General features: G+C 38.6%; 1 protein-coding gene across 5 annotated transcripts in view; it reads left to right on the top strand.

Moving 5' to 3' along the window:
- ABCC3 (ATP binding cassette subfamily C member 3) overlaps positions 1 to 26646 on the top strand; it is a 96222-nt gene that overhangs the window by 61511 nt on the left and 8065 nt on the right. The window contains exons 16-28 of one of the 5 annotated variants that reach the window (XM_063293222.1): positions 3919 to 4045; positions 4144 to 4320; positions 9792 to 9959; positions 11185 to 11368; positions 12063 to 12168; positions 12272 to 12422; positions 13822 to 14029; positions 14456 to 14766; positions 16417 to 16616; positions 16709 to 16835; positions 19092 to 19193; positions 21667 to 21813; positions 25454 to 25612. In XM_063293222.1, coding sequence (XP_063149292.1) covers positions 3919 to 4045; positions 4144 to 4320; positions 9792 to 9959; positions 11185 to 11368; positions 12063 to 12168; positions 12272 to 12422; positions 13822 to 14029; positions 14456 to 14766; positions 16417 to 16616; positions 16709 to 16835; positions 19092 to 19193; positions 21667 to 21813; positions 25454 to 25612 — 2167 coding nt within the window. Of the gene's footprint in view, positions 1 to 3918; positions 4046 to 4143; positions 4321 to 9791; positions 9960 to 11184; positions 11369 to 12062; positions 12169 to 12271; positions 12423 to 13821; positions 14030 to 14455; positions 14767 to 16416; positions 16617 to 16708; positions 16836 to 19091; positions 19194 to 21666; positions 21814 to 25453; positions 25613 to 26646 lie in introns of those variants that run through there. The other 4 variants (XM_063293223.1, XM_063293225.1, XR_010067194.1 and 1 more) reach the window with 4 other exon arrangements.

The following is a 26646-nucleotide window of genomic DNA, read 5'->3' on the forward strand; positions in this document are numbered from 1 at the left end:
CCTTCCCTTCCTGACTTTATTTCTCCAAAGCAGAAGTGGGTAACACATAGCCCTTGATCTCACAGAGCCCACCAGGATTATTCCTTCAGAAACAAAAATTCAAATAAGCCCAGCCCATTTGAATGATGGTATTATATATACAGACAAACTGTAATGAGATTCACTTTCACTGAAGTCCATGGGAAGGGGCAAATCTTCACTAGCTCTAAGTTGGTGCACCAGTTTGGAAACGTGATTGGGAGCCCAGAAAGTTTGGAATCTAGTAGATCCATGGGTCCTCCCATCATAACTCCAGTATATCTGATTAATCCGGTCCAACTTTATTAAGTATTTGTATCATTTCATGGGCTGGGAAGGGTGTTCGTAATACTGGGCTTCCCCCTTGGAGATGAAAACAACCCTAGCAAAAGTGTATAATTTACAATTGTTCACTCATTTTCCCTGTTAAATGCAACTACAGTTCAGATCATGTCTTTGTTGCATCATGCAGTCTAATATCTCCTGCAAATTTTGGATTCTCAGCCAACAACGTATCAAAATGCATAGACACTCACATTCCAACACAACTCCTCCATTACCACAAGCATTCTTTATGCATTTATCCATAAATACTTTAAACAACCAAGGGAACATCATGTATGCTTTACTCCCTGCTCAGTGTTGAACTGTTTACTAAACATTCTATTTATATTCATTCATGCTTCTTTTACATGCTTCTTTTATTGCATTTAACAGCCTTCAACTTGTTCATTTTATTATACACTTTCTCTAAATCAGCATATTTACAAGAAACTTACTTTCTCACGTTCATATGTTTCTCAGTGACATTCTGAAAAGCAAAAATATGTTCTGCACACTCCCTGCCCGTCATAAAGCCACTTTATGCCTTCTCATCTAAAGCTTGTACCCTTTAGATGAGAATTCTTTTTCCCAGCACATTTGACAAATTAATCCCCTTGTTGTTTTACATTCACTCTTGTTACCTTTCCCTTATTCCTTTTGTGTAGGAGAAGACAAACAACATTGTTCCAATCTAGGTACAGATGCAGTTTTAAAGGCATATTAAACATGCTAAACAAAAACTCCATAAGCAAACTACATCCAGATACTGTATTAATATTTATTCAGTTATACTATTTGCAGCTGCAGCCTTAGCATTTTCATTCTCACAGCGTTTATAACTTTGTTCCTTCAGTTTTTCTTGAAAGTAATATTTATAGCATTTTAATTCCACTATTCAACCTATCAGTGTAATTTTTATACTATCTTTAAAACACACCTTCCAGGATCCTCTCATTTATTTCCATCCCAAATAATTCCTTTTTATTTATTTATTAATCTAATTTATGGATATGATCTGTCCAGTGAAACTCTGGATGGTGAATAGAATAAAACAAGAACAACACATTAACCCTTTCCCCCAAAAAATCCCAAGTCAAGGCCTCTATGTTAATGCTTAATTTATTTTTAATTCCACTTACTCTGCTGGAGGGTCCTTTTTTAGCCCTCTTAACGCTTCTAAAACAACTTTTTATTTCCTTAAAAACTACTCTGCATTTTCTCTTCTTCTTTTAATCTTAACCATTCCTTCCTCTCTTTGATACTATTCTTTGTAACTAGTTTTTTTTCTTTCTATAGACATTATACATCATTTTTTGCAACAAACATTCTGTGATTTACCTTTCCCCTCATTTTCAGCCGCTTTTACTTCATCATTCCATCATGCCTTCTTTCTGATGTTTCCCATTAATGTAAGTTCCCATATTTTGATGGTACTCTGTAATTTAAGTGGCCTTCTTTTCACTTCGTTTTAAGCAGCTTCCACAACCTTTTTCCTTACGTCCACCATCCATTCATTCTTTTCAGTGATTAATCTTTTAATACTTTTTCATGCAGGACTTGTACTTTTTCTTCCTGCAATCATTCTACTTTCACTATCATTTTTTTAACTTTATTTTTCTTCCATATCCATCTTTTTTCTCAAGATCCATTCTTGAGAGTATCAAAAAATGGTCTGTCTCACAGTCATAGCCTCTCATCACACTGATTGCCAATAGGTTCCAGGTGCAATTCAAGGTGCTGGTTATTACCTATAAAGCCCTTCATGGCATAGGGCCAAGTTATTTAATAGACCACCTATCTCCAATACTTTTCACCTGTCCGGTAAGAACAGGCAGCGTGGGTACACTCCAAGTCCCTTCAATTAACTAATTCCATCTATTGGAACCTAGGAAGCACCCCATCTCTGTTATGGTACCTGCCCTCTGGAAAAACTTCTCCCCAGAGATCTATATGGCACCCACCCTGATGATGTTCCAAATGTCCCTGAAAACCTGTCTGTTCTCCCAGGCCTGGGGATAGGATGGTTGTTGAGCCCTTGTCAGTTTTTCTTTGGTGTGTTGCATTTGTGCATTTGCTTTTTCTGGACATGCATGAACTTTATTTTATCATTCTTTGCTTTTTAAAATGTAAACCATCTAGAATCATCTGGAATCAAACAGTCTGTAAATTTATTAAAATAATAATAATAATAGCAGCAGCAACAATTATTCTTTTAGATTTATGTGCATTCCTTTACAATGAGTATATATAAATAGACATTCTTAAATCATACTAGACAACCTGTGACCTGTTGGGACATAATTTGAGAGGTATTTCCTTACCAGATTCCTCAATGCCTTCAACAATGGGAGAGCTTCTAATGTGCTGCCTTCACTGGAAAAGTTCTTAAAAATTCAAGGAGATATTCAGAGATGTAGCTGCCTCGAAAATAACCCATGTCATTCATATTGAACTGTATAGCACAGTAAAACAACAGGAGCTGACCACAGGAAATGTCTTATGACATTTTGTATTATGTCATAAAATGTTTTATAAAATTTGCCAAATTTCAATTCCATGGGAGTCATGGGTCCTGGATTTTGGATGCATTCTGTAAATTAGCCCATCTGAGGTACCTTGGTTCACAAATTGTTGGCCTATGATGCACCGTTTTGCCCAGTTAAAGGTTACAAACAAACAGACACAAGAGTTGTAGTAGTATATAGATATTCAAAACAGACCTTTTTCTAAGGAGATAACTCAACTGTCACCATTCTGATTTGTTTGTATATCTCCAAAGGGCCAATTACTTTCTTGCAGTCAAGTCAAATCATGTTCATTCAGATCTATTACTTCTCCTTTCTCTTAATTTCACAGATGTACAATGTATCTGTTTTTATTGCTTTCATTTCATTTCTTAATTCATGTTCTATCATCTATTCCTCTTGAATTTTAGGTCACAAACTTCCATGCACCATGGCTGTCACCAGCTGGCTTTTTGTAAATTTCAAAAGTCAAGCCCCATCAGTTTAGCATGACCATGAAAATCAGTGCTAAGAGAGAAGAGCTGGATGTATTGTAGTTTCTGTCCCTTAATTTCTTACGCTGGCACTTGAGCTCATGATGAATGACATCAAAATATCTTTCATGCCTTCCACTTCTGCAGTCATTAACTCTGCAGCTAGTGTTCTTCATTCTTTCCCAGACAACTGAAACATATGAATGAGGTAAAAGTTGGTTAAATAAAGTCTCCAACTGGAATTTATGCACTGTACTTTTGCCAAGTAAAATACAGCTTATCTCAGGCAAAGGCATCACCTCACATAAAAGAAAATAGGCAGGCATGCTAGGTATTTTTATTGTGCAAATTCCAGAAAACATACCTTATTGCAGCAACAGCAATAGTGGTCTATTTTCACCTTCAAGCTCTGACAAAGTGAGCTGTGATTTGCTCAACTTATGTCACAAAATATCTGTTAGCCTTTAAGAATCCCTCAAGTTTTTTGTTGGTATTGCTCTATTATGCTTATACTTTAAAAGATTTCTGCTTCTGAGCAAATGATCCCCTCTTGGCTTTGCCTTTTTCCTCCCCTCCAGTATAAATTGGCTAGTCTCGAGTGGTTCTTTGGTGGCCGTTGTAGGCCAAGTTGGCTGCGGGAAGTCTTCCTTGGTGTCAGCTCTTCTTGGTGAAATGGAAAAACTCCATGGAGATGTGGCTGTGAAGGTTGGTTTTCAGCAGTGTGAAAAATATTCTGCCAATCTTGAACATTTGGGATATCTGTGTAGCTTCTAATCAGATCCCTCCTGTGTTACTGCTTTTAGGGTTCAGTTGCTTATGTACCTCAGCTACCTTGGATCCAAAATGCTACCTTGAAAGATAATATTTTGTTTGGCCACCCTTTTAATGAGCAGAAGTATCAGACTGTGTTGGAGGCATGTGCCTTGAAACAAGATCTTGAGATGCTTCCTGGAGGAGATCAAACAGAAATTGGTGAGAAGGTAAGATCTTTGGCAAGAAATGTGACAGTTGCCTCTCAGAGTCCTCACCACCACCACCACCCAAGGCTTTTGGGTGAGCACACTTTGACAATGCCAGGGGCACTCCCCAAAATAGCCATCCCATTACTCATTCCATTCATGAAACAGGTAACTTGATGGGCATGGCCATCAGTACCCTCTTCTCAAAATACAAACAGGTGAGACAAAAAGAAAAGCAGCTTATAAATACAAGGCAAAGATGGGACTGAGTTTCAAAACCTAAATCCACACTTTTGAAACCTAGTTTCTGTCACAGAACCTTTTGCATAAAAGACAAACTAATGAGATTCAGAAACCAGTAATTTGATCTAGAAAGAAGGACAAGTCAGATGTCAGATCTAAGTCAAATTAAGTAATTTCATCCCATAAAACATAAGTTACCAATATCACAGGAGTTAGAATGAATAAGATAAGATAGGATAAGAATGATCAACTCCTTAAGTATGAAAGAAAGCTGTATATTCTCTCTTCATTTAGCGACCACAGTTCATTCCAACGAAAAAGTCACCAAGTGAACCATGTGTCAGAGAGAGAGAGAGAGATGCTGCAAAAGTTGGTGGTTGCTGCCATCTAATTTAGATAGTTCTCTCATGCAGCAACACCAGCGTTACTCTCACTCCAGTGTGTGTTGTTGTCAGGTTCAGAAATTTGGGTATAAGTGCACGCATTGGCTGGAAAATGATTTTTTTACTACCGTTTACTACTGTTTATTTCCATCATATTTGCAAACAGCCGCTAACTAAAGGAGCTGCTAAATGAGGAGTGGCTGTAGTGAGTTTGGGTTTTTATATTTTTTATTCTGAAAATTTATGAGATTAGGAAGGAAACCACAGTGGCAAAAGAACAGGGTGGTGGCAGCCAGCCAGGTTATGAAAGTCTTTAAAATGCTGAGCAGAGGACAAATTGGGATATAAAGCATGTGTGTATAAAGTCAGAGTTGAGGAAAAGATAAGAGAATGAAAGAGAAAAGCAATGGCATTTGAATAACTTGGGGAATTTAAAGCTCTCCACTGATCATTTCGAAAAAGACCTGTCTAGTTCAGGATCCATTTCCTACACTACTTTATCAGATGCCTTGGAGAAGCCACAAGTAGAACATGTATTCAGCAAGCCTTTCCTGGACACATTTATTAAATGTTACCCTAAGGCAGTATGGAGCCATCGTTTAGTTTATTTATTTATAGCAGGTTGTTGTTGTTGTTTATTCATTTAGTTGCTTCCGACTCTTCATGACTTCATGGACCAGCCCGCGCCAGAGCTTCCTGTCGGTCATCAACACCCCCAGCTCCCCCAGGGACAAGTCCGTCACCTCTAGAATATCATCCATCCACCTTGCCCTTGGTCGGCCCCTCTTCCTTTTGCCTTCCACTCTCCCTAGCATCAGCATCTTCTCCAGGGTGTCCTGTCTTCTCATTATGTGGCCAAAGTATTTCAGTTTTGCCTTTAATATCATTCCCTCAAGTGAGCAATCTGGCTTCATTTCCTGGAGGATGGACTGGTTTGATCTTCTTGCAGTCCAAGGCACTCTCAGAATTTTCCTCCAACACCACAGTTCAAAAGCATCGATCTTCCTTCTCTCAGCCTTCCTTATGGTCCAGCTCTCGCAGCCATATGTTACTACTGGGAACACCATTGCTTTAATTATGTGGACCTTTGTTGTCAGTGTGATGTCTCTGCTCTTGATTATTTTATCGAGATTTGTCATTGCTCTTCTCCCAAGGATTAAGCGTCTTCTGATTTCCTGACTGCAGTCAGCATCTGCAGTAATCTTCGCACCTAGAAATACAAAGTATTTCACTGCCTCTACATTTTCTCCCTCTATTTGCCAGTTATCAATCAAGCTGGTTGCCATAATCTTGGTTTTTTTGAGGTTTAGCTGCAAGCCAGCTTTTGCGCTTTCTTCTTTCACCTTCATCATAAGGCTCCTCAGTTCCTCTTCACTTTCAACCATCAAAGTGTTATCATCTGCATATCTGAGATTGTTAATGTTTCTTCCAGCGATTTTAACTCCAGCCTTGGATTCCTCAAGCCCAGCATGTTGCATGATGTGTTCTGCATACAAGTTGAATAGGTAGGGTGAGAGTATACATCCCTGCCGTACTCCTTTCCCAATCTTAAACCAGTCCGTTGTTCCGTGGTCTGTTCTTACTATTGCTACTTGGTTGTTATACAGATTCTTCAGGAGGCAGACAAGATGACTTGGTATCCCCATACCACTAAGAACTTGCCACAATTTGTTATGGTCCACAGAGTCAAAGGCTTTAGAATAGTCAATAAAACAGAAATAGATGTTTTTCTGAAACTCCCTGGCTTTTTCCATTATCCAGCAGATATTGGCAATTTGGTCCCTAGTTCCTCTGCCTTTTCTAAACCCAGCTTGTACAACTGGCAATTCTCACTCCATGAACTGCTGAAGTCTACTTTGCAGGATCTTGAGCATTACCCTACTGGCATGTGAGTTGAGTGCCACTGTTCGCTAGTTTCAACATTCTTTAGTGTTTCCCTTTTTTGGTATGGGGATATAAGTTGATTTTTTCCAATCTGATGGCCATTCTTGTGTTTTCCAAATTTGCTGGCATATAGCATGCATTACCTTGACAGCATCATCTTGCAAGATTTTGAACAGTTCAACTGGGATGCCATCATCTCCTGCTGCCTTGTTATTAGCGATGCTTCTTAAGGCCCACTCAACCTCACTCTTCAGGATGTCTGGATCTAGCTCACTGACCACACCATCAAAGCTATCCCCGATATTGTTATCCTTCCTATGCAGGTCTTCTGTATATTCTTGCCACCTTTTCTTGATCTCTTCTTCTTCTGTTAGGTCCTTGCCATCTTTGTTTTTGATCATACCCATTTTTGCCTGGAATTTACCTCCGATGGTTCTAATTTTCTGGAAGAGGTCTCTTGTCCTTCCTATTCTATTGTCTTCTTCCACTTCCGTGCATTGCTTGTTTAAAAATAATTCCTTATCTCTTCTGGCTAACCTCTGGAATTTTGCATTTAATTGGCATATCTCCCCCTATCACTGTTGCCTTTTGCTTTCCTTCTTTCTTGGGCTACTTCTAGTGTCTCAGCAGACAGCCATTTTGCCTTCTTGGTTTTCTCCTTCTTTGGGATGTATTTTGTTGCTGCCTCCTGAACAATGTTGCGAACTTCTGTCCAGAGTTCTTCCGGGACCCTATCTACTAAGTCCAGTCCCTTAAATCGATTCTTCACCTCCACTGCGTATTCCTTAGGAATATTAGTGAGCTCATATCTAGCTGATCTGTGGGTCTTCCCTAATCTCTTTAGTCTGATCCTAAATTGTGCAAGAAGAAGTTCGTGATCTGAACTACAGTCAGCTCCAGGTCTTGTTTTTACCAACTGTATAGATGTCTGCCACCTTCGGCTTCAAAGGATGTAGTCAATCTGATTTCGGTGTTGTCCATCTGGGGAAGTCCATGTATAAAGCCGTCTCTTAGGTTGCTGGAAGAGAGTGTTTGTTATGCGCATTGAGTTGTCTTGGCAAAATTCTATCAGCCTATGTCCTGCTTCGTTTTGTTCACCCAGGCCATGCTTACCTGTAATTCCAGGTGTCATTTGACTGCCCACCTTAGCATTCCAGTCTCCCGTGATGAAAATAACATCTCTTTTAGGCGTGTTGTCCAGTAGGTGCTGCAGATCCTCATAGAACTGCTCTACTTCAGCTTCTTCAGCATCTGTGGTTGGGGCGTATATTTGGATCACTGTGATGTTAGATAGCTTGCCCTGAATTCGAATTTCGATCATTCTGTCATTTTTTGGATTGTATCCAAGCACTGCTTTAGCCACTTGACTATTAATTATGAAGACCACTCCATTTCTTCTGTGGTCCTCTTGTCCACAGTAGTAGATCTGGTGGTCATTTGATGTGAAGTGGCCCATTCCAGTCCATTTCAGTTCACTGACGCCCAGAATGTCTATCTTTAATCTTGACATCTCACCAATAACCACATCCAATTTGCCCTGGCTCATAGATCTTACATTCCAGGTTCCAATGGTGTGTTGATCCTTAGAACATCGGATTCGCCGTTCACCACCAGCACCGTCGGCCGCTAGCCGTCCTTCCGGCTTTGAGCTAGCTGCGTCATCACGTCTGGGGCTAGTTGAACTCATCCTCTGTTCCTCCCCAGTAGCATTTTGACCATCTTCCGACCTGGGGGTCTCATCTTCCGCTGGTATACCGACATATCTCTGGTTGTACTGATCCATTTAGTTTTCACGGCAAGAATACTGGGGTGGGTTGCCATTACCTTCCCCAGGGATCTCATTTAGTCTGACCTCTCTGTCATGACCTTCCCGTCTTGGGTGGCCCTTCACGGTTTAGCTCATGGCATCATTGAGGTGCTCAAGCTCCAGCACCATGGCAAGGTAATGATCCTTTGCTGAAGAGCAGGTTGTTAGGCTGCCAATGTATAAAATTTCCAATATATAAACTTTCAGTATAAAGGATATTTTAGCTTTATCCACTGAAGTTGCATAATGGGAATTCTCTGCTGTAAGATCTGGTAGCGCCTATATCAATTTAAATGACTTTCAAAGGATTGGAAACAAATCAGTCTAATCCTCTGAAAGTCATTTAAATTGATATAGGTGCTACCAGATCTTATAGCAGAGAATTTCCATTATGCAACTTCAGTGGATTAACTTAGTGAGAGACAGAGGAAAAAAGTTCTAGTGTCCATAACTTTCCAGCTCTTTATCTTAAGTCCATCCACTTTCCTGCAATTCAGCCTTCCATCAGCTAGCGCCTGATCACATTGATTGCCCTTTTCTATACTTTTTCAGGTCTTCTTTTTGAAATGCAGCATCCAGAGGTGTCATCCCATTAGAGAGAAGGAGTCATTTATCTTGGCCATTCCCCCATTGCCCTGTCGGCCCCATAGCCATGCTGCTTTTGTTTTTTTGTCTTGACACCAGTGACCGCTATAACTCCCCCCATATTTATTAGACCATTAGCCAACCAACAGAAAGCCAAGGCTGAGGCTGCATATCAATCCAAGTGCAGTGAATTGAATCAACAATCGAACAGACTCCCTCAATAAATACTGGCTTCTCTTTTTCTGGAAGTATATAAGCAGAAGCTGGATGGCCATTTCTCAGGGATGCTATAATAGTGGATTCCTACACTGGGCAGAGAGGTGAACTAGGTGATCTAGAACCCTTCCAGACTTTACCTTCTGTAACCCTATGAATCAATTGAGCACCATCTTTGGGAGCATGTGGCCAGTAGGGCACCAAAAATTCTTGTCTTTCCAGGTCACGTGACTGAATCTGAATTGCACCTTATCTTTCAAATATATGGGCTCTCCATGCAGGCATGGTGGGTGGGTTTTGGTAGAACCGAGACCTTGCCCTGTTGCATTTGAAAGGCATGATATATTTTTCTCCCTTTCTTCCCTACCACACAGGGCATCAATCTTTCAGGTGGCCAGCGGCAACGAGTGAGCCTCGCCCGTGCTGTGTTCAGCAACGCTGATGTTTATTTATTAGATGACCCTCTTTCAGCAGTGGATTCTCATGTGGCAAAACACATCTTTGACAAAGTTATTGGACCAGAAGGAGCACTTAAAGGAAAGGTGAGCCCAAAGAAATCTAAAAATCTGCATGGTTGTAGGCACATACCAGCTTTTCTTTGAAAGAGGGATACTCATTGCTAGTCCTAAAGGTCATGGAAAAAATGTTTTGAAAAGTCTGGTAAGTCATATTTTCCCAGTGTGCTGCCTACCTGATGTAATGGACTACAATGGTTCAAGTTCAGGTACAGTTCGGGTGCTCTAGGTACAGTTATAAGCTATGCAATAGGAGTGGCACTTGTAGTCAATTACTGCTCATCCATTCCATCCTAGAATTCCAATCCCATTGTTCTTGAATCATTTGATCGTTTGATTTATATCACACTTTTCCTTTTGAAGCTCAAGGTGGCATACTCCCTCCTCAGATTTTACACCCAGAACAACAACCTTTTGACACTGAACTAAAAGATAATGGCTGGCTCAAAGTCACCCAGTGAACTTCCATGGCTGAAGATTGATTTGACCCTGAGTTTTCCAACTCCTGGCCCAAGGCTCTAATCTTTACATTACACTAGCTCTCAGTCACTGTTGGTTGACCTTTGATATTTTTCTGATAACTAAGTAGAATTTCCTATTCTCTTTAGTCAGTTTTGGGCAAGAAGAAGAAACCCACGCCCTTCCACATGTTGTTGAGTCACTACTCCCAACATTCCTCACCAAGAGTCATGTTGGCTGGGACTGCTGCAGGTTGTCCTTGAGCACCATCTGGAGGGCTGCAAGTTAGTTTCCTACTCCTGTCTTGAAATATGATTATTCCTTTCAGTGTTGTCTTGATTGTGCCTAGTGGTCATCTACTGTATATAGGAAGTCATCCTGCCATGACACATCCAAGATACTTGTGGTGTTTTCTTTGCTTAGGATTCCTTCCTTTCACCTTTTAATATGCTGCATTATTTTTTTAAAAATATGTATTTTACAAAAGAAAAGAAAATGTACTTCCTCTGTATCTTCTCTCTCTGGTTACCATCTGGTCACTTTTAAATGATGCGTGAAACTCAGATTTACATGATTTCTATGCCACTGTTTGTTGTGAAGCCAGCTGGTAGTAATCCCCAGAATATGTGAGGTGTTATTCATATCATGAAGTTTGCAGTTGTGTTATTTTACAAGATGTTGTCAAGCTTGCATTAATTTGAATAATTAAAATTAATTATAATAACTCTGTTTTTAAGAATGTTTTAATTTTAGCAAGATAGCGGTCCTGACCACTGTCTTATTTTTATTTCAGACTCGAATTTTGGTGACCCATGGCATTCATTTTTTGCCTCAGGTGGACTACATTGTAGTTCTTGTGGATGGTAGAATCTCTGAAATGGGTTCCTATCAAGAGCTTTTGCAACAAAATAGGTCTTTTGCCGAATTCCTCCGCAATTATGCACCTGATGAAGACATAGAAGAAGATGAGCCAACAAGTGATAACATTTTTATTGTTGTTATAGTTGTTTGTCTTCTGATATGTTCAGTCTGTTGGATCATGTAGGAATAATTCTGTGTGTGTGTGTGTGTGTTTAATTTGCTAATGCACACTGATGCTTTTCAAAGAGAAGGAATCACAACTGCCTAACATTTAAGAAATGTTTGAAACTGAGTGGACCTAAAACCACTTGCATTTTGGTCTAGTGAGTTTCACCAATTTGTCAATTTTGAAAATAAATAAGATAAAAATAGCAAACTTCAGTTCTTCCATTGGGCATATCCTCCTCTGTTTTTTTCCCTTCTATTTCTTATCTCTTCCACCACCACCACTCTGCCAAATTAGAACAAGTGACACAGTAAGATAAGTCATTCCCAAGGGAGTTCAGAAATAATTGTTCTGTACTCTAGCCAAAGATCTCAGTGCCATCTTGGTTCCTTGCTTTCACTTGGTGTCATCAGCATTATGCTCACTCAGTGTGGCACAGCCAGTGTCTCAAACCCACCCAATACACTTGGGAATGGGGCTGGAAGGATTGGCTAAAAATCCAAATACAGTGAAACCTTTTGTGCAAGATAGTTGAGTTTCATTACTGTTTCTCACGCTTCGTTACTTTGAAAGTTCTGAACTCAGACTTCCTAAAAGATTGACTTTTAGAAAGCCAAAATAATTACATAATTGTCCCTTTGTAGTAGTGGAGGATGAGGAGGTCCTGCTTGCCGAAGATACACTCAGCAACCACACAGATCTGGCAGATAATGAACCAGTGACAAATGAGGTCCGCAAACAATTCCTAAGGTAAACCTGGAATTTGCTTTTGAAGCTGCTCTGCTGACTACTGAAGTCAAGCACGCTTGCTTCATAGTAATGGATCTTTCTGTTCCCTATTCTAAAAAAATAGACAACTCAGTGTAATATCTTCCGATGGTGAATTGTCTAGCAAAATGCCCACAAAAAGAAAGGTGTGTGATAAAAAGTCCATGGAACCTCCTATGCCTACAAAAGGTACTTCTGAGAAACTCATCCAGGCAGAAACTGCTGAAACTGGCACAGTAAGGAACCTTTGCTTAACATTAATTCTTTTCTACTTTAGAATTACTGTCTAATTAACTATGAAGCATCTACGATATGAGCACACAAAGAATACAGCTATCTGAGAAGTTTAACAACTTAGAAAAGGATCTTGAAACTTATCCTTTTAAGACATAGGTGGACAATTTTTTGTGGGCAGGGCAATATGTAAAATGGGCTGGATCAGGAATTTTCATTTCCCCCCCAAATTTTGGTGGGATTTAAAAAAAATTTTTTTTAAAGGCCTCTACCACAATTTTCATGTTTTATTGCCAATATGATAGAAACCTCTACCTCCCTTACTGATTTTCAAGATTAGTGTTCAAAGACATTCTGGAGGCTGTAAAAAATGATCCAGAGACTTTGGGGTTATAGGCTGCCCACAGCTGTTTTATGATGAGAAAAAATAATTAATTCAGCTTTTGCCAATCTAGCATACCTTGGATGCGTTAGACGATAATATGTAGTATCATAGTAGTCCTGCTGGTTGGAGTTTAGGGAGTTGAAGTATGTGAGGTTGGGGAGGATTATTTAATTATTAGAACACATGCATAATGTAATAAAATACTCAGGGCTGTGTGCCCTCCTTGCCATCATCAGCTGAAGGACACCTTTTTTGGGTGGGATGAGACACGCTGTATTTGATTATCCTATCCCTAGAAGTTATCAAAATATTACATATGTGAACAGCAGTAGCCCATGGAGAATCAAGGCATGGTCACAGGTGCTTTAAGCATATCCTGGAAAGTGGATTCATAGCAGAGTTCATGCAGTTATATTCTGGGACATTACCCTAGAGTTCACAATTTATTTAAAAAATTATTTCAAATTCGGGCAACTTCACATTAAAGACGTAAATTTCATTCTTTATTTTTAGTATAAGAACAGTGTTAATGCATATATACAGGCTTAAACTTGGACCGAATATAATAATTTTGTAACTTCTGGCCTATATTTGAGTATGAATGTGCAGGGATTCCCTGAAGCCTGAAAAATATTTCAAGGCTTCCTCCAGGGTCAAAAAGTTGAGAAAGGCTGCACTGGAGTGTTCGTCATTGCTCTTGATATACAGATATCACAGGTATAGAAAATCTCCTTAATGCTTTCATTTGGTAATTCCATAGGATGTAATAGAAGTTTACTTTGTCTAGATTTGTGAAAAATGTATTTTTTCTGACCAAATTCTGCATGAAACATGTGTTTGATATGGTTGATCCTGGACATTCTTTTGTTTCACCTATGCTTTTTTTCCCCAGAATATTCTGCATACAAAGTATTCTAATTTCCAATTTTCTAATTCTTGTTCTTGTCAGTTGCTAATATTACTATAAGAGTTTTGTGCATCTGAGTAAATCCACTTTATTTTTAATCAATTTACAGGTCAAATTTACTGTTTTCTGGCAATATATGAAGGCTGTTGGTCCTCTTGCTTCTTTATTTATATGCTTCCTGTATTCTTGTCAAAATGGTGCTGCAATTGGAGCCAATGTATGGCTCAGTGAATGGACCAATGATCCAGTGATAAATGGGACTCAACAGAATGTGAAAAAGCGAGTCGGAGTCTATGCTGCCCTGGGTCTCTTGCAAGGTAATTGTATTATGTATTTCTGCCCATCTATAGATCACTATGGGCTCAAATTCCTGGTTAAGGGTATTGACATAAATATTTTAACATAGTGATAATTGTGGTTGTTAGCATTCTTTAATATTTTCTCAAATGATCCTTGAACAGACAATGAACACATTACTGAAGAGTTTCATCGATGTTGCTACAACAATCCTTACTGGATTGTGGCAGCACTCAATTTTAAACTGCAAGCCTTTTGTATCCTTCCATCACAGTAATAAATACAAAAATGAGAAGATATTGTGGTCTATAAAAGATGAACAAGACAGAGTAGCAGTGTAGCGAAGTTCAAGCATCAGATGCATGAAACAGAATTTCCAAGGATTTTAGGATAACAAAATACAATGTGATCAAAATCTCCTGCATATTTCTCCTCTTTTGCAACAGGGCTACTTGTTCTGATCTCCTCCTTTACCCTGGCCATGGGTGGCATCAAGGCAGCTTGTATTCTGCATGCAGCATTGCTAGAAAATAAGCTTCACACCCCACAGTCTTTCTATGATACAACTCCAACAGGCCGAATCATTAACCGCTTTTCTAAGGACGTCTATGTGATTGATGAAGTGATACCGCCAACAATATTGATGTTTCTAGGAACCTTCTTTAATTCCGTATCAACAATGATTGTGATCATAGCAAGTACTCCACTATTTGCTGTGGTTATAATACCTTTAGCAGTTCTGTATTATTTTGCTCAGGTAATACACATCATTTTTTTTCCTTTTGTTATCTCATTATTTGCACGATCATTTTTAAAGTACCAGAATGCTAGATGGATAATGCACTCATTCAGTGTGAAAGAATGAATCTATTTAATATCTACATAATTGCATACTTTACTGGGTGCAATTCCTTTAAAACACAGAAGTTGGCTCTTTTGTCTCAGAGGAATCTCAGTTATGTTTACAAGCTTATGTTTAAGCTTTTTCACAGTCATTTAATTATTGCCCTATTCTAAGCATTTTGTGTAACTCAAAATAGCTATTGCACTCTTTCTTAAAATAATTATAGACTGCCCTTTGTCTGTAAGCTGCTCCAGTGACAGTAGAAAACAAATGCTTACCAGTAGAAACCAAAATAATAAAAATAAAAATAAAAAAGCATTAAACATCACCAAATTAAAAGCAGCTGCTAACATTTAAAATCAGAAACAGAGGGCAACAGAAAAATGGAAGATAAATATAATCTCCACTGGTACAGATCACTACTTTGCCATCTTTTTTTATAATGTTGTGGGCATTTGACATGAACAGTGAAATATAGTGGACAAAGAATCTTATCACAATACATTGAGACTTCTTTTCCAGCCTTCTGAAAGCCCCCCACCCCCGCCAATTTGGTAGGGAAGAGTAAAACTGAATTGGAGGGAGCTTCCCAGATAGGAAAGGATGCCTGTAGAGGAGCCTTCAGGATCTGTTTAGATTCTGAGCTTTCCTGCTTAATCTCCTTCCCTCCCAAAGAAGGTGACTGAGTTTTGGACAGGCTGAGGATCCACCTAGCAGTTGGGTCTGTAAGATCTGGCTTTCTATGATGGTAAAAGGGTTCCTTCAATTATTCCATGATAGTTGGATTGGCCTGAGTTCAATAACAGTTCAAGTATACACCCACACATACATACATACATATATATACATGGCAGGCATTTCAAATAGATGGAATGTAGTAACCAATTTATATAGGCCTCAGAACTAGATTGTATTGCTTTTTATTTTGTTAAGGTTTTTATAAATGTTGTATCTCCTATTATCATTGTATAGAATATAATTCAACTAATTTTTTAAAAACTTACAATTTTCAAAGCTCCATGAAACCTTAAAAATAAGCTTCATGTCAACTGCAGCTGAATAGGGGGGGAATTCCACAACTGGAAGGCTTGTGTTCGGAATGATTGTCCTTATGGTGACATTGGTGTGGCTAATATACTGGGGTGGGATGGTGTGACCGTGGAGTCTGTATTTGGAATCTCTTCCATAAAATATATTATACCCTCATAATCAAGGTTAGACTAGCTTTTCCCCAGAAGTTGTTTTTCAGTTTGTAAGACATTTTTGTACCCAGAGCATTCAGGCTTGTAAACATCAGCTGAAGGCTAAAGTGGCACAGCTCAAAACAAGCTTTACTATTGATTCTGATGTCTCATAGACTCCCAAGATTTAGTGAGAGATTTGAGAGAAAGCCCCAAAGAATTGGGTACAACTTCTCTTTCCAAGGCCTTTCTCACTTTGGAACTATAGTAGTTATCTATGATGTGACAGTCTTGATAGCTGGGGTCAAATATGTAAAATGTTTTAAGAAGTTCTGTTTTGTTTTGTGTTTTTAACATAATGCTTTTGAATGGGCAATGGCAGCGATTCTATGTAGCTACCTCTCGCCAATTAAAGCGACTGGAATCCATTAGCAGATCCCCTGTATATTCTCATTTTTCGGAAACCATCACTGGAGCCAGCGTCATCCGAGCATACAAAAGAGAGAAGTCTTTTGTTTATAGCAGTGACACAAAGATGAATGACAATCAAAAAAGTTACTATCCTGGAATTGTATCCAACAGGTAAAACTTTTTCTTTAAGTTGATTTTAATGTCAGCCTTTCAGCTGAAAATGAACTGTGTGTTCTATGCTAAAATGTTTTCTTATTCACTAGGTGGCTGGGAATTAGAGTTGAATTTGTAGGAAACTGTGTTGTCTTCTTTGCAGCTCTTTTTGCTGTACTAAGTAAAAACAACTTGAGTGCTGGCCTGGTTGGACTTTCTGTATCTTATGCGCTTCAGGTATGTATAAAAGATTGCTTATATAAAAGTGGAAGTGACACCTCATTATAATGTGACCTTTTCATTTGGCATTCAGGCTTTAATTGCATATTGCTGCAGCATTTTTCTTTTTTGTGGAGTGGCGAAGTAAGGATATAAGAAATGCAGGAAAACCAGGAAGAAGTTAAAAAAGAAGATTGGGAATGAGCTGCAATAGGTTGCCCCCTGTGGCTAGAGCCATGCTTAATGATTTGGGAGGGATGTGAGCTCTTGTTGGCAAGACAGTGATGCCAAATGAGTTGGACTGCATCATGCACATGAGCAGTATGTTAACCAGAGACTGAACATTTGGGAAGGTAAAGTGTTTGCTTAGTACCCAAAAGACATTAACATAGGCACCAAGCAACTGCGCATCTTGTGGGGGGAGTTCTCCATGTAGATGATGCTACAGCTGAAAATGTCTCTCTTCTGCCATCTTCTGGACACATGATCCCACTTTGGAGATGTAGTTACAATTGTGGCCCTTACTGTATCATTGTTTGAGAAGGCATTCTTGCATCAGCCTACATACCCAGCAGGGTTGCTAACCATGTTTCCTGGGCTTGGGAATCAGACCCTCTGTCCAGCCTCAGCAGCTTGGCCCAACAGAAGAGATGACCATAAACAAAAAGTAGCTGCTTGCTTGTGGTCTCCACTCAACTAGGGTAGGGTTGCTTCTGGGAAGGGAAAGGCAACAGCGAGATTAGAAGCAGTTGCAGTGTGAGAGCTTGTGAGAAGGCTGGGAAAGGAATGGAAAGGAGAGCAGACATCAGCATTCGCGAGATAACGGGTGAGTCATTTTACAGCTGTCTCAAAAACAACAGCTTGGTCCAGATGGAAAGAAATCTGGGAAGAAGCATTTCACAATCATCAAAGAGAGTTCACCTTAATTAACTCACTCTAAATGAGTTTGGGAAATTCCTCTTACAGTTTCCAAGATTCTGTAGGCAGAGTAGCATTAAATACACCTTCCTAACATCTGGGCCATTCTTGTTTCTTTGATCTTGCCCAGCTGTGTAGGCTTGACATGCAAGCTAGTAGGAAGTGACAGTGATTGCTGCAGGCCAAGGTGGTAACCAGTGGTGATCCTTTTCTTCCTTTTATTGGGCCTGTCTAAGGTTGTATTGTGCTTGGTATTTGAGGAGAAACTATGTTAAGATTTACTGTTTGCTTCCACATCTTTTCTAACAAAAGGCCGTTGGTTAAGAACAGCGTATTATGAAAGCTATCAGTCTGCACAATCTGTCAGGGATTTAACTTCAGTTTCAATATGAAGGGAGGGGGGAGAAGACATCTGTTTTGCTAAGAAAAGGGTGGATTATATGGCTCTGAAATTGAAAAACGAAAGATTGGGCTTCACTTTAAAATGTGAACTGCACTGACCAAGTGCATTCAGAAATAGCAATCTGCAGTAGTGAAATTGTGAAATTCTGGGACTTATAGCATCTGGGCAGATCAAAGGATTTGAAGGCCTCCCAGCCTTAAAAGCTATTAATGTTGAGATTATGGCAAGAGGAAGCACACTGATTGAATCTCTATCCCAGGTAACAATAAGGTCACACATTCAGATTGGCAAAGCAATTAATTCTAGCATTATGTATTTTATATGGAATGTAAGAAATAATAAAAGCCTTAAACATTTTCTGCACAGAAAAAAGTACAGTACCTAAAGATACTGTGGTTTAGAGAAAGTTTCCGTCCTCATTTCCTGATTTAGTTTTTATTTATACTCTGCATTTAAGCCAGAGTGCCATGCAGGTTAAAAAACAGACACATAAACAGAAAAGAAAACATGCCAACTCAGACACCAGTGCTTAAACTCTGAACATTAATATTATAAGTACCTGAGATGGAAACTTTAAAAAAAAAGCTCCTAAGGATTACCCATCCTCCTCAGCATGGCTGTCATATAACTGGGAGTTACTTGGTTTTTTTCAATGTGAAGCTTCCACTTTGGTCCTCCTGTGTCACTGCCCTCCCTGCAGATAACATTGAAGGGATGTCAGTGGGACCATTCCAAGCTTAGAATCCTGTTGCTCTGCAGAGAAGGTAGTTGTGGGTATTGGGGATGTTTATCATCACAAAACATCTGGATTTCCAGCCTTACCTTTTAAAGATATGCTATGGAAAAATACTACTTAAGAAGTAACTCTGCCAATGGTAGCTACTGTATCTGGGGTACTTTTTGTAGCCATGATTACCTTCTGAAACAGGTGATACTTTTTGATCATTGTGTAGGTGACAATGTCTCTGAACTGGATGGTACGAATGACATCTGATCTGGAAAGCAACATTGTCGCTGTAGAAAGAGTGAAGGAATACTCTGAAAATGAAACTGAGGTGAGTTCCTCAGTGGGGGAAATCACTTCTCAAAAAGCAAGCTGTAATGTAAATATATAATTCCTCAACTGACTAGGATTAACTCACTGCTACATATCTCAGGCTCCTCAGATTGAACTCAGCAGAATCTACTCAGACATTTGACACAAGATAACTAGATAAGACTCTCTATTGTATACTAGGACAGTCCCATTAAGCAACTCTTACCCTCTATCAACATGAAGTGGAAATCCTTCTTAGAGCCATGATGGCGGTTTAATTATGCCTTTTCCACAGTTGAACAGATATCTAGCCTTGCACTTCTCAGCCTTGAAGTGATCATTGGTGGTTGACATACCTGACATTTCCACCCTGAGATATTCTAGCCCTGAATGTAATTTCCACAAAGTTAATGGATTGGTATATCTCAATTTTTTAAATCCAGTTTGCTTTCATTTCAGGAATAACAGGGTATTGGAAATACAATACATTAAAAACATAGATTTCTCTTAAATTAAGAAAGGGCATTTGTCCTATAGACTATTCCATAAATAATATAGCTTCATCTTGCACCATAACTAGTGTTGTTTTTGCTTTCATCAAGTTGCAACTATGAAAGATACAACAATATATGACAATATGTTTTTCTTGGTAAAGTTTATTATTGTCATTGTTATTCAATGTAGTAACATGCAAGTTTCCCATCTCCATGAACCTTTAAATGTTGTTGAACTATAATTCCCAGCATTCCTTGCGTTCTGTTATTCCAAAGAAAGAGGAAGGTTGGTTGTAAATACAATTGACTTTAGCCACTTCTCACAGTATATAATGTGTCCCTTCTTGGTCATTATTCTCTCAATGATGGAAGTTAACTATTTGAAACTCAACTAATTTCAGTGGGACAGATTCAAAACATATTGCTAACTTTCTCATTGATAGAAATAAGAATTTTTAAATTTGGCACCTGTTGAGATCATGCTGTTATTGTCCTGAGACCATGTAAAGCCATGTGTGTGGGTAACCGATCTACTCTACAAATATCTAACTAATTGTAAGGTTACATTAACAGAATCTTGCAAGCCTGAAAGTACATCCTTCCCCCACCATCTCCTTTATAGCCCAAGAAACTAGGGAGGGTCCCTTCTGAGCCTCTTGGCCCACCCATATTCCTGCCTTTTATCTGACCTTTGCCTTGGCTGTGTCTCATTGCCCTGTCTCCCAGGGTCATTCCCACATACCATTACAGTAAGAGTAGAATGCTCTGAAAGTTTGTCTATTTTATACTTTCTCAACCTGAGACCCAGTTTGGTACAGTGATTAAAGGCACTAGGATAGAAACGCGGGGACTGAGTTCTAATCCTCTCTTAGGCACAAAGCCAGCTGGGTGACTCTCAGCCCTAGGAAGCAGGCAATGGCAAACTACTTCTGAAAATGCTACCAGACAAACTACAGGGACTTGTGCAGGCATTTGCCAGGAATCAAGACTGACTTGAAGGCACAAAAAAAGAAAAAAGAAAAAGGCTAAAGCTAGAAAAAGAAGGGATATGGCTGCACATTTCAGTATGGGAACCATTGTGTAGCTAATGAGATCTACCAGGCATATTCACTGACAAAGTAGCATATATTTCTGCCTTTGTGAATCTCATTCTTAATGATAGTGTGTACATAATGCTTTGTATGCAAGCAAAGTTTCTCTATTTATTGATTGATTCATTCATTAGATTTACAGCAGGCTTTTCCTCTTGGAGCTAAAGGCACCTTATATGGGGATCTGCGTTCATTTTATCCCCCCAACCAATTCAGGTGACAACAGGCAGATATACTGGCCTCCCTTATGAGCATTGCACATGTTTATGCTCAGATACAGAGGTTGAAACCGTATCACGTGTGTTACTAAAATGCCCATTTTATACGCAATGGCAAATGGACCTTACACTACTTATTGTTAGAAAACTTGGTTCCTTTTATGACCATGAGATGGCCATTCTCCTTCTTTTTGACCAATTTTCAGATACCTCTGTTTGCAAAATTTTTTATCAATTGCTATGGCTTATAGAAGCTGCCTGATGCCCTCTTCATATACTAATTGTTTCAGGCCTCTCCTACACTTACTTTGTGTGTGTGTGTGTGTGTATTTTTATTTATTGTATTTATTTATTGTATTTGAAGTATTTTTAATGATTGGCCTTGGACTGTAGATAAATAAACTAACCCCCTCCACTTCTTCTTTGGGAAGAAGATGAGGCTGAAAAAGAGTGACTGGCCCCAAGTCACCAAGGCATTCCATGGTTAAGGGTGGACATGAAGCTTAGTCCAACACAACCACACTGCACCAGCTCTCCTTTTAAATGATTCAGCAAACAAGCAACTTGGTGTTAATATTTAGTGGAAGACTAAATCCTAGTCATGGAGCTTTTAGTACGATATCATTCTTCAGTGTTGAAAGCGTGGTTTTAGTGCTAACACAGTATCCTCTGACTCCTTCTGCCTTCAGGCTCCCTGGATCATCGATGATAAAACACCTCCAGAAGACTGGCCCACCCAGGGAGAAGTGGTCTTTACCAACTATTCCGTCAGGTATAGGAAAGGCTTGGATTTGGTGTTGAAAGACCTCAGCCTGAGTGTGAAAGGTGGAGAAAAGGTACATTTCTCAACATAGCCACTTTTTGCAGTGAATCAACTTGTATTTTCTGTAACCTGAATATAGATACGAAGGCTTCAGTTTTATTCAGCTGCATGTAAAGGCACCTTGGAAGTTGCTTTATATAAGATCAGACTATTGGTTTATCCAGCCTGAACTATCTAGTTTTTATGCTCTAGGAAATGATTCTTCCTCTTTTAAAAGCTATCCAACTGGGTGAATGATGGCTCTGCTTTCCGCTGGAGATATTCCTGATTTATGAATCAAGTGAAATGGTGCTGCTGCTGCTGCTGCTACTTCTACTTTTTAACTTACTTTACTCTCCTGCCATTCAGTTTTCTGCCACTCCATGACCCTAGATTCTGGTATTTAAGAGCGATTCTCCCTCGGCTTATGTTGTACTATGCATAATCTTATTCATCTCCCTCAGATCCCTCTTTTTTGCTGTTTTGTAAACTATTCTCTAGAGGACTACAGTCACACTAGAGATCACGGTGGTTGCTCTTTTCTGTGTCTTTTTCAATTCTGTAGTATCCTTTGTGAAGCCTAGTAACACAACTGTGTTTTCACAATGGTTGAAAAACCATATATTTTTAAATGAAGATATGGCAGTTCCCCCTGCCCGGCAAAGCCTTCATTAGTTAAGATTTGGGTAATTTGATAGGTGCAAATATTTTATGTGTGAGAAAAGTTGGAACCATTCCTGTGAAATATGCTGCCTTTATCCCCTTGATTTAACCAGGAGCTTTACAAAACCTTATAATAGGTGAGCATTTCACAGAGACTATAGAACAGTATAACAGAGTATGCTATAATGCTGCTATTGGAGTGAATTTAAAAATTCCATCAGGCCAGAAGATTAGCGTTTTTATATAAAGAAGCACATATTCTGAAAAATGCTCTCCAGCTGAATCTGTATTTACATTTTTAAAATACTTCGTTAGATCCAAGTTTCTATTCTGCCAGTGCCAGAATCCCTAAGCAGAGTTCCATTTAGCCGATTAATAGATATGAGGGGGAAGGCGAATTGTCAAAGATCATAACCTCCCCATTCATCTGGCAGAAATGATGTGCTAATTCAAATGCCCAAGCTGAGAAAACTTTCCATCCATTGTAGGCTTTTGCTAGATTTCTCCCATAAGCCTGTATCCAACTGTGTCCTTTCATTCATGGAAGACTCTGCACTGTGGCAGTAGCTTCTGTGAATGGAAAAGAAGGGGTTATGATCCTCTCCTTACATCACAGTATCTGTTCCAAATAATTAGAGGATACTTGGAACAGCGTGGGAGATGGTATGACCGTGCTGCAGCAGAAAGGGGAAATTGTGAAAATAATCTCCCTCTTCTCTATACAGAAAAGAGCTGTCCACAAACAGACAGCTCTATCAAGCTTTCCTTAACGCCTCCTGAACTCAAATCTTTTCCTGCTTTCATGCAGATATTGGGCAAGACCAGGAAAAGATGTGGTTTCTTTAAGGTGCTGCTGATCAGTACAGTGAGTGCGCCCATCCTCAATCCAGAGCCTCTTGCCCCTTCAGATCCCTGTCCATGGCTAGTTTTTTACTTAATCACCTGAATTCCATGGAGAAATAGGAGTTAAAATGTATGTCCAGGGATAAAGCTCAAAGTCAGGAAAGTTAATTCCCTTGTTGTCATATGGTAACTGCAAGTAAGATGAACAGAATCAAGAGGTTTCTTCTTCCTTCTTAATAATTTATCGATCTGCTTGAAATTTCTTCAAGGTATTAACATGAGAATCTCCATGTTAATCTGAGATACAGGATTTATCTTTCCCATTAAACTCCCTGGGTTTTTAACTGTTTATGTCAGCATTAATTTGAGATAAATGGTTTGAATTTTTTACCTTTACATATAAATAAATTTGGGGGAAATAATTATTCCAAGATACTTAAAATAATTCAAACACCAAGTGAAGCTCCAATTTTTACAGATGACCATAGATACATTAAAGCGTATAACAAATATATAGATTTGCTCCAGTTAATTGAATAACTGGCAATTTACCAATAGCAACTCATTATGATATAGAACATTTGTAATTATCAATGAAGCATAACATATCATCATCATCATCATCATCATCATATAATAAACATTTGTGTTCAGCCCTAGCTGCTTTTATGCCCAGAAGGCTCTTCAATCTATATACTACTAAAACTCTTGTGTCTGTGACCTTTAACTGGGTGAAACAGTGTGTCACAGGGCAAAACTTTTCCAACCAAGGTACCTCAAATGGGCTAACTTACAGAATGCGTCCAAACTCCAGGGCCCATGACTCCTGTGGAATAGAAATTTGGCAAAGTTTATAAAACATTTTTGACATAAAAATTATCATAAAACATTTTATGACATAATACAGAATGTCATAAAACATTTCTTGTGGTCAACTGATGTTTGACTGTGCTACACAGTTTGACATTAGCTACTTTCAAGGCAGATAATCTCTCTCTGAATTTTTAAGAACTTTTCCAGTGAAGGCAGTACATTAAAATGTTGAAGGCATTGAGGAATTTGGCAAGGGAATATCTCTGAAATGATGACACAGCGGGTCATGGGTTGTCTAGTTGTCTGATAAAACAGGCCACGGTTCCATTATCAAATTAATAAGAAGATATAAAGGGCATCCTTCATGAGTTCTGTGAGACAACTTGATAGGTGCAGAAGTAATTCCATTTGTAATAACTTGGCCACAGGATAAAATAGGACATTTTAATCCAATAAATAAAAAAGAGTATCTATATTTGGGCAAAAATAATTACAAAATTTTGGCATCAACATTTAACAGGAAAATTGTGCATTAGCTTGCACAGTCAGCAGAACCTTGATCACCCTTCAGTATCAATTATATAACCTTTATTAAAGGAAGTTGGAAAAGCTTTATTCAAAAAAACCAACAACTATAATTCTCAAATAATACAGAAGCAAAAAAAAAATCAGTATACTGTATGTCCGGTTCCACTCAATAGGATAGCCACCAGGACTAGGAGCTTTCCCTTTTTTAGTTGTGTCTATTATTTTCTGAGGAGATAAAGGTGCAGCTAGATAAATGATACATTTCTTCATTAGTAACATTTGACTTAATATTATAGTTAAGTATTTTTTTTAAATGCTGTCCCAAACAAAATTATATCAGAGTCATCATATACTTAGCACTGAGCATCCTTAACAGTAGAAATGATACTACTTCATTGTTGCTATTTCAGTGGAACAGCCAATAATTTACCAGTTCTTTCCCCTTTTTCCCAGAATCTTTGTTTTTATACAATTAATTAATTTAATTAATTAATTAGTTTTTGTGCAATTTAAAGATGCAAATGTGCAAAGGAAGTAAGTTCCTGTTTAAAAGACATAAAAGTTTGATATAGCTTGATACAGGTTATTGTATATATATTCAAAAGTCCCTTAACTTTATTTTCCAACTTTATTGTTTAGATTCTTATTCTTCTTTTTCCACAAAAAATAGCAATAATATGATCACAAAGAGATGTCTTGAAAGTGTAACATAAAGAAGAAAAAGAACATTGCCTATAAAACATAGCCTGTACAAGTTTCATATCATCTTTCAGTAGAGCCATTATCTGAGTTTTAATCATTCTTGATTCTTCAAACCTGTGAATTAGGTTGGGATTGTTGGACGAACTGGAGCTGGCAAATCTTCGATGACCCTGTGCCTTTTCAGGATACTAGAAGCCGTAAAGGGAGAGATTACCATTGATGGGTTGAAAATTGCAGATATTGGCCTACATGACTTGAGATCCAAGCTGACCATAATTCCCCAAGTAAGCCTACTTTTATGTATTAAACCATTCTAGTATAGTTTATTTTACTTTACTTTATTATTTCAATTTATTAGCCACCCAACTCCAGTGGACTCTGGATTGCAAATATATACCCAGCAATAATAATTATAGATCTTTGTGTTAGAACAATTGCCTTGTGTCCCAAGGCAGGTGTAAGTTGGGGACCAAACACAATCATTTAAATGAGATGTACAAGCAGAATGACAATGATCTTTGTGCATCTAATCAAAGTGCATTGTCCAGTCAAGTGAGCTTTCACTTTGTGAAAGGACTTTTAAGGATTCCTGAAAACAAGATTTCCTATTTCTGTATCTTCTTGGCCTAAAGTTTCCTATCTCAAAAGCTTTTGGTGAATGGCACAGCTGTATCATACCATGTGCCAGAAAATAGTTGTTCATGCAAGCTAAAACTTTATTTATTTATTATTCAAATTTATATAGCCACCCATCTCATATGTATGACTCTGGACAGCTTACAAACAGTTAAAACAAATAAAAAACAGCAAAAGAGAAACAATACAACAATTTAAAAACAAGAAGAAAGAAATATAAAAAGCATGTAAAAAAACCATCAAATACATAAAACTCACAGCCAAGGTGATCACATTCATCAAAACACTCAGTATAGCCACTGCAGCAGTAATTATGCCCTGCCGGTGATGATTTTTACCCTTAAAATTAGCATTAATCTTACCAAAAAATGTAATTTAATTTATTTAATTGAATATGGCTGCTCACTCTCAAAGACTGCAGATTATAGAATCAAACTTGTTTTAATGTCTCCTGTGAATTAGATTTTACTCCAGAAATACTTAAATATATATTTTAGGATGGCTAGGTAACTCATATTGGTGAAAGGTGAATGGTCCCCTGTGCAAGCACCGAGTCATGTCTGACCCTTTGGGGGGATGCCGCTTTCGCAACATTTTCTTGGCACACTATAGAGCGGGGTGGTTTGCCATTGCCTTCCCCAGTCGTCACCTTCCCCAGCAAGCTGGGTGCTCATTTTACCAA

Source organism: Candoia aspera, chromosome 2 (assembly GCF_035149785.1).
Source record: "Candoia aspera isolate rCanAsp1 chromosome 2, rCanAsp1.hap2, whole genome shotgun sequence".
Classification (NCBI taxonomy): domain Eukaryota; kingdom Metazoa; phylum Chordata; class Lepidosauria; order Squamata; family Boidae; genus Candoia; species Candoia aspera.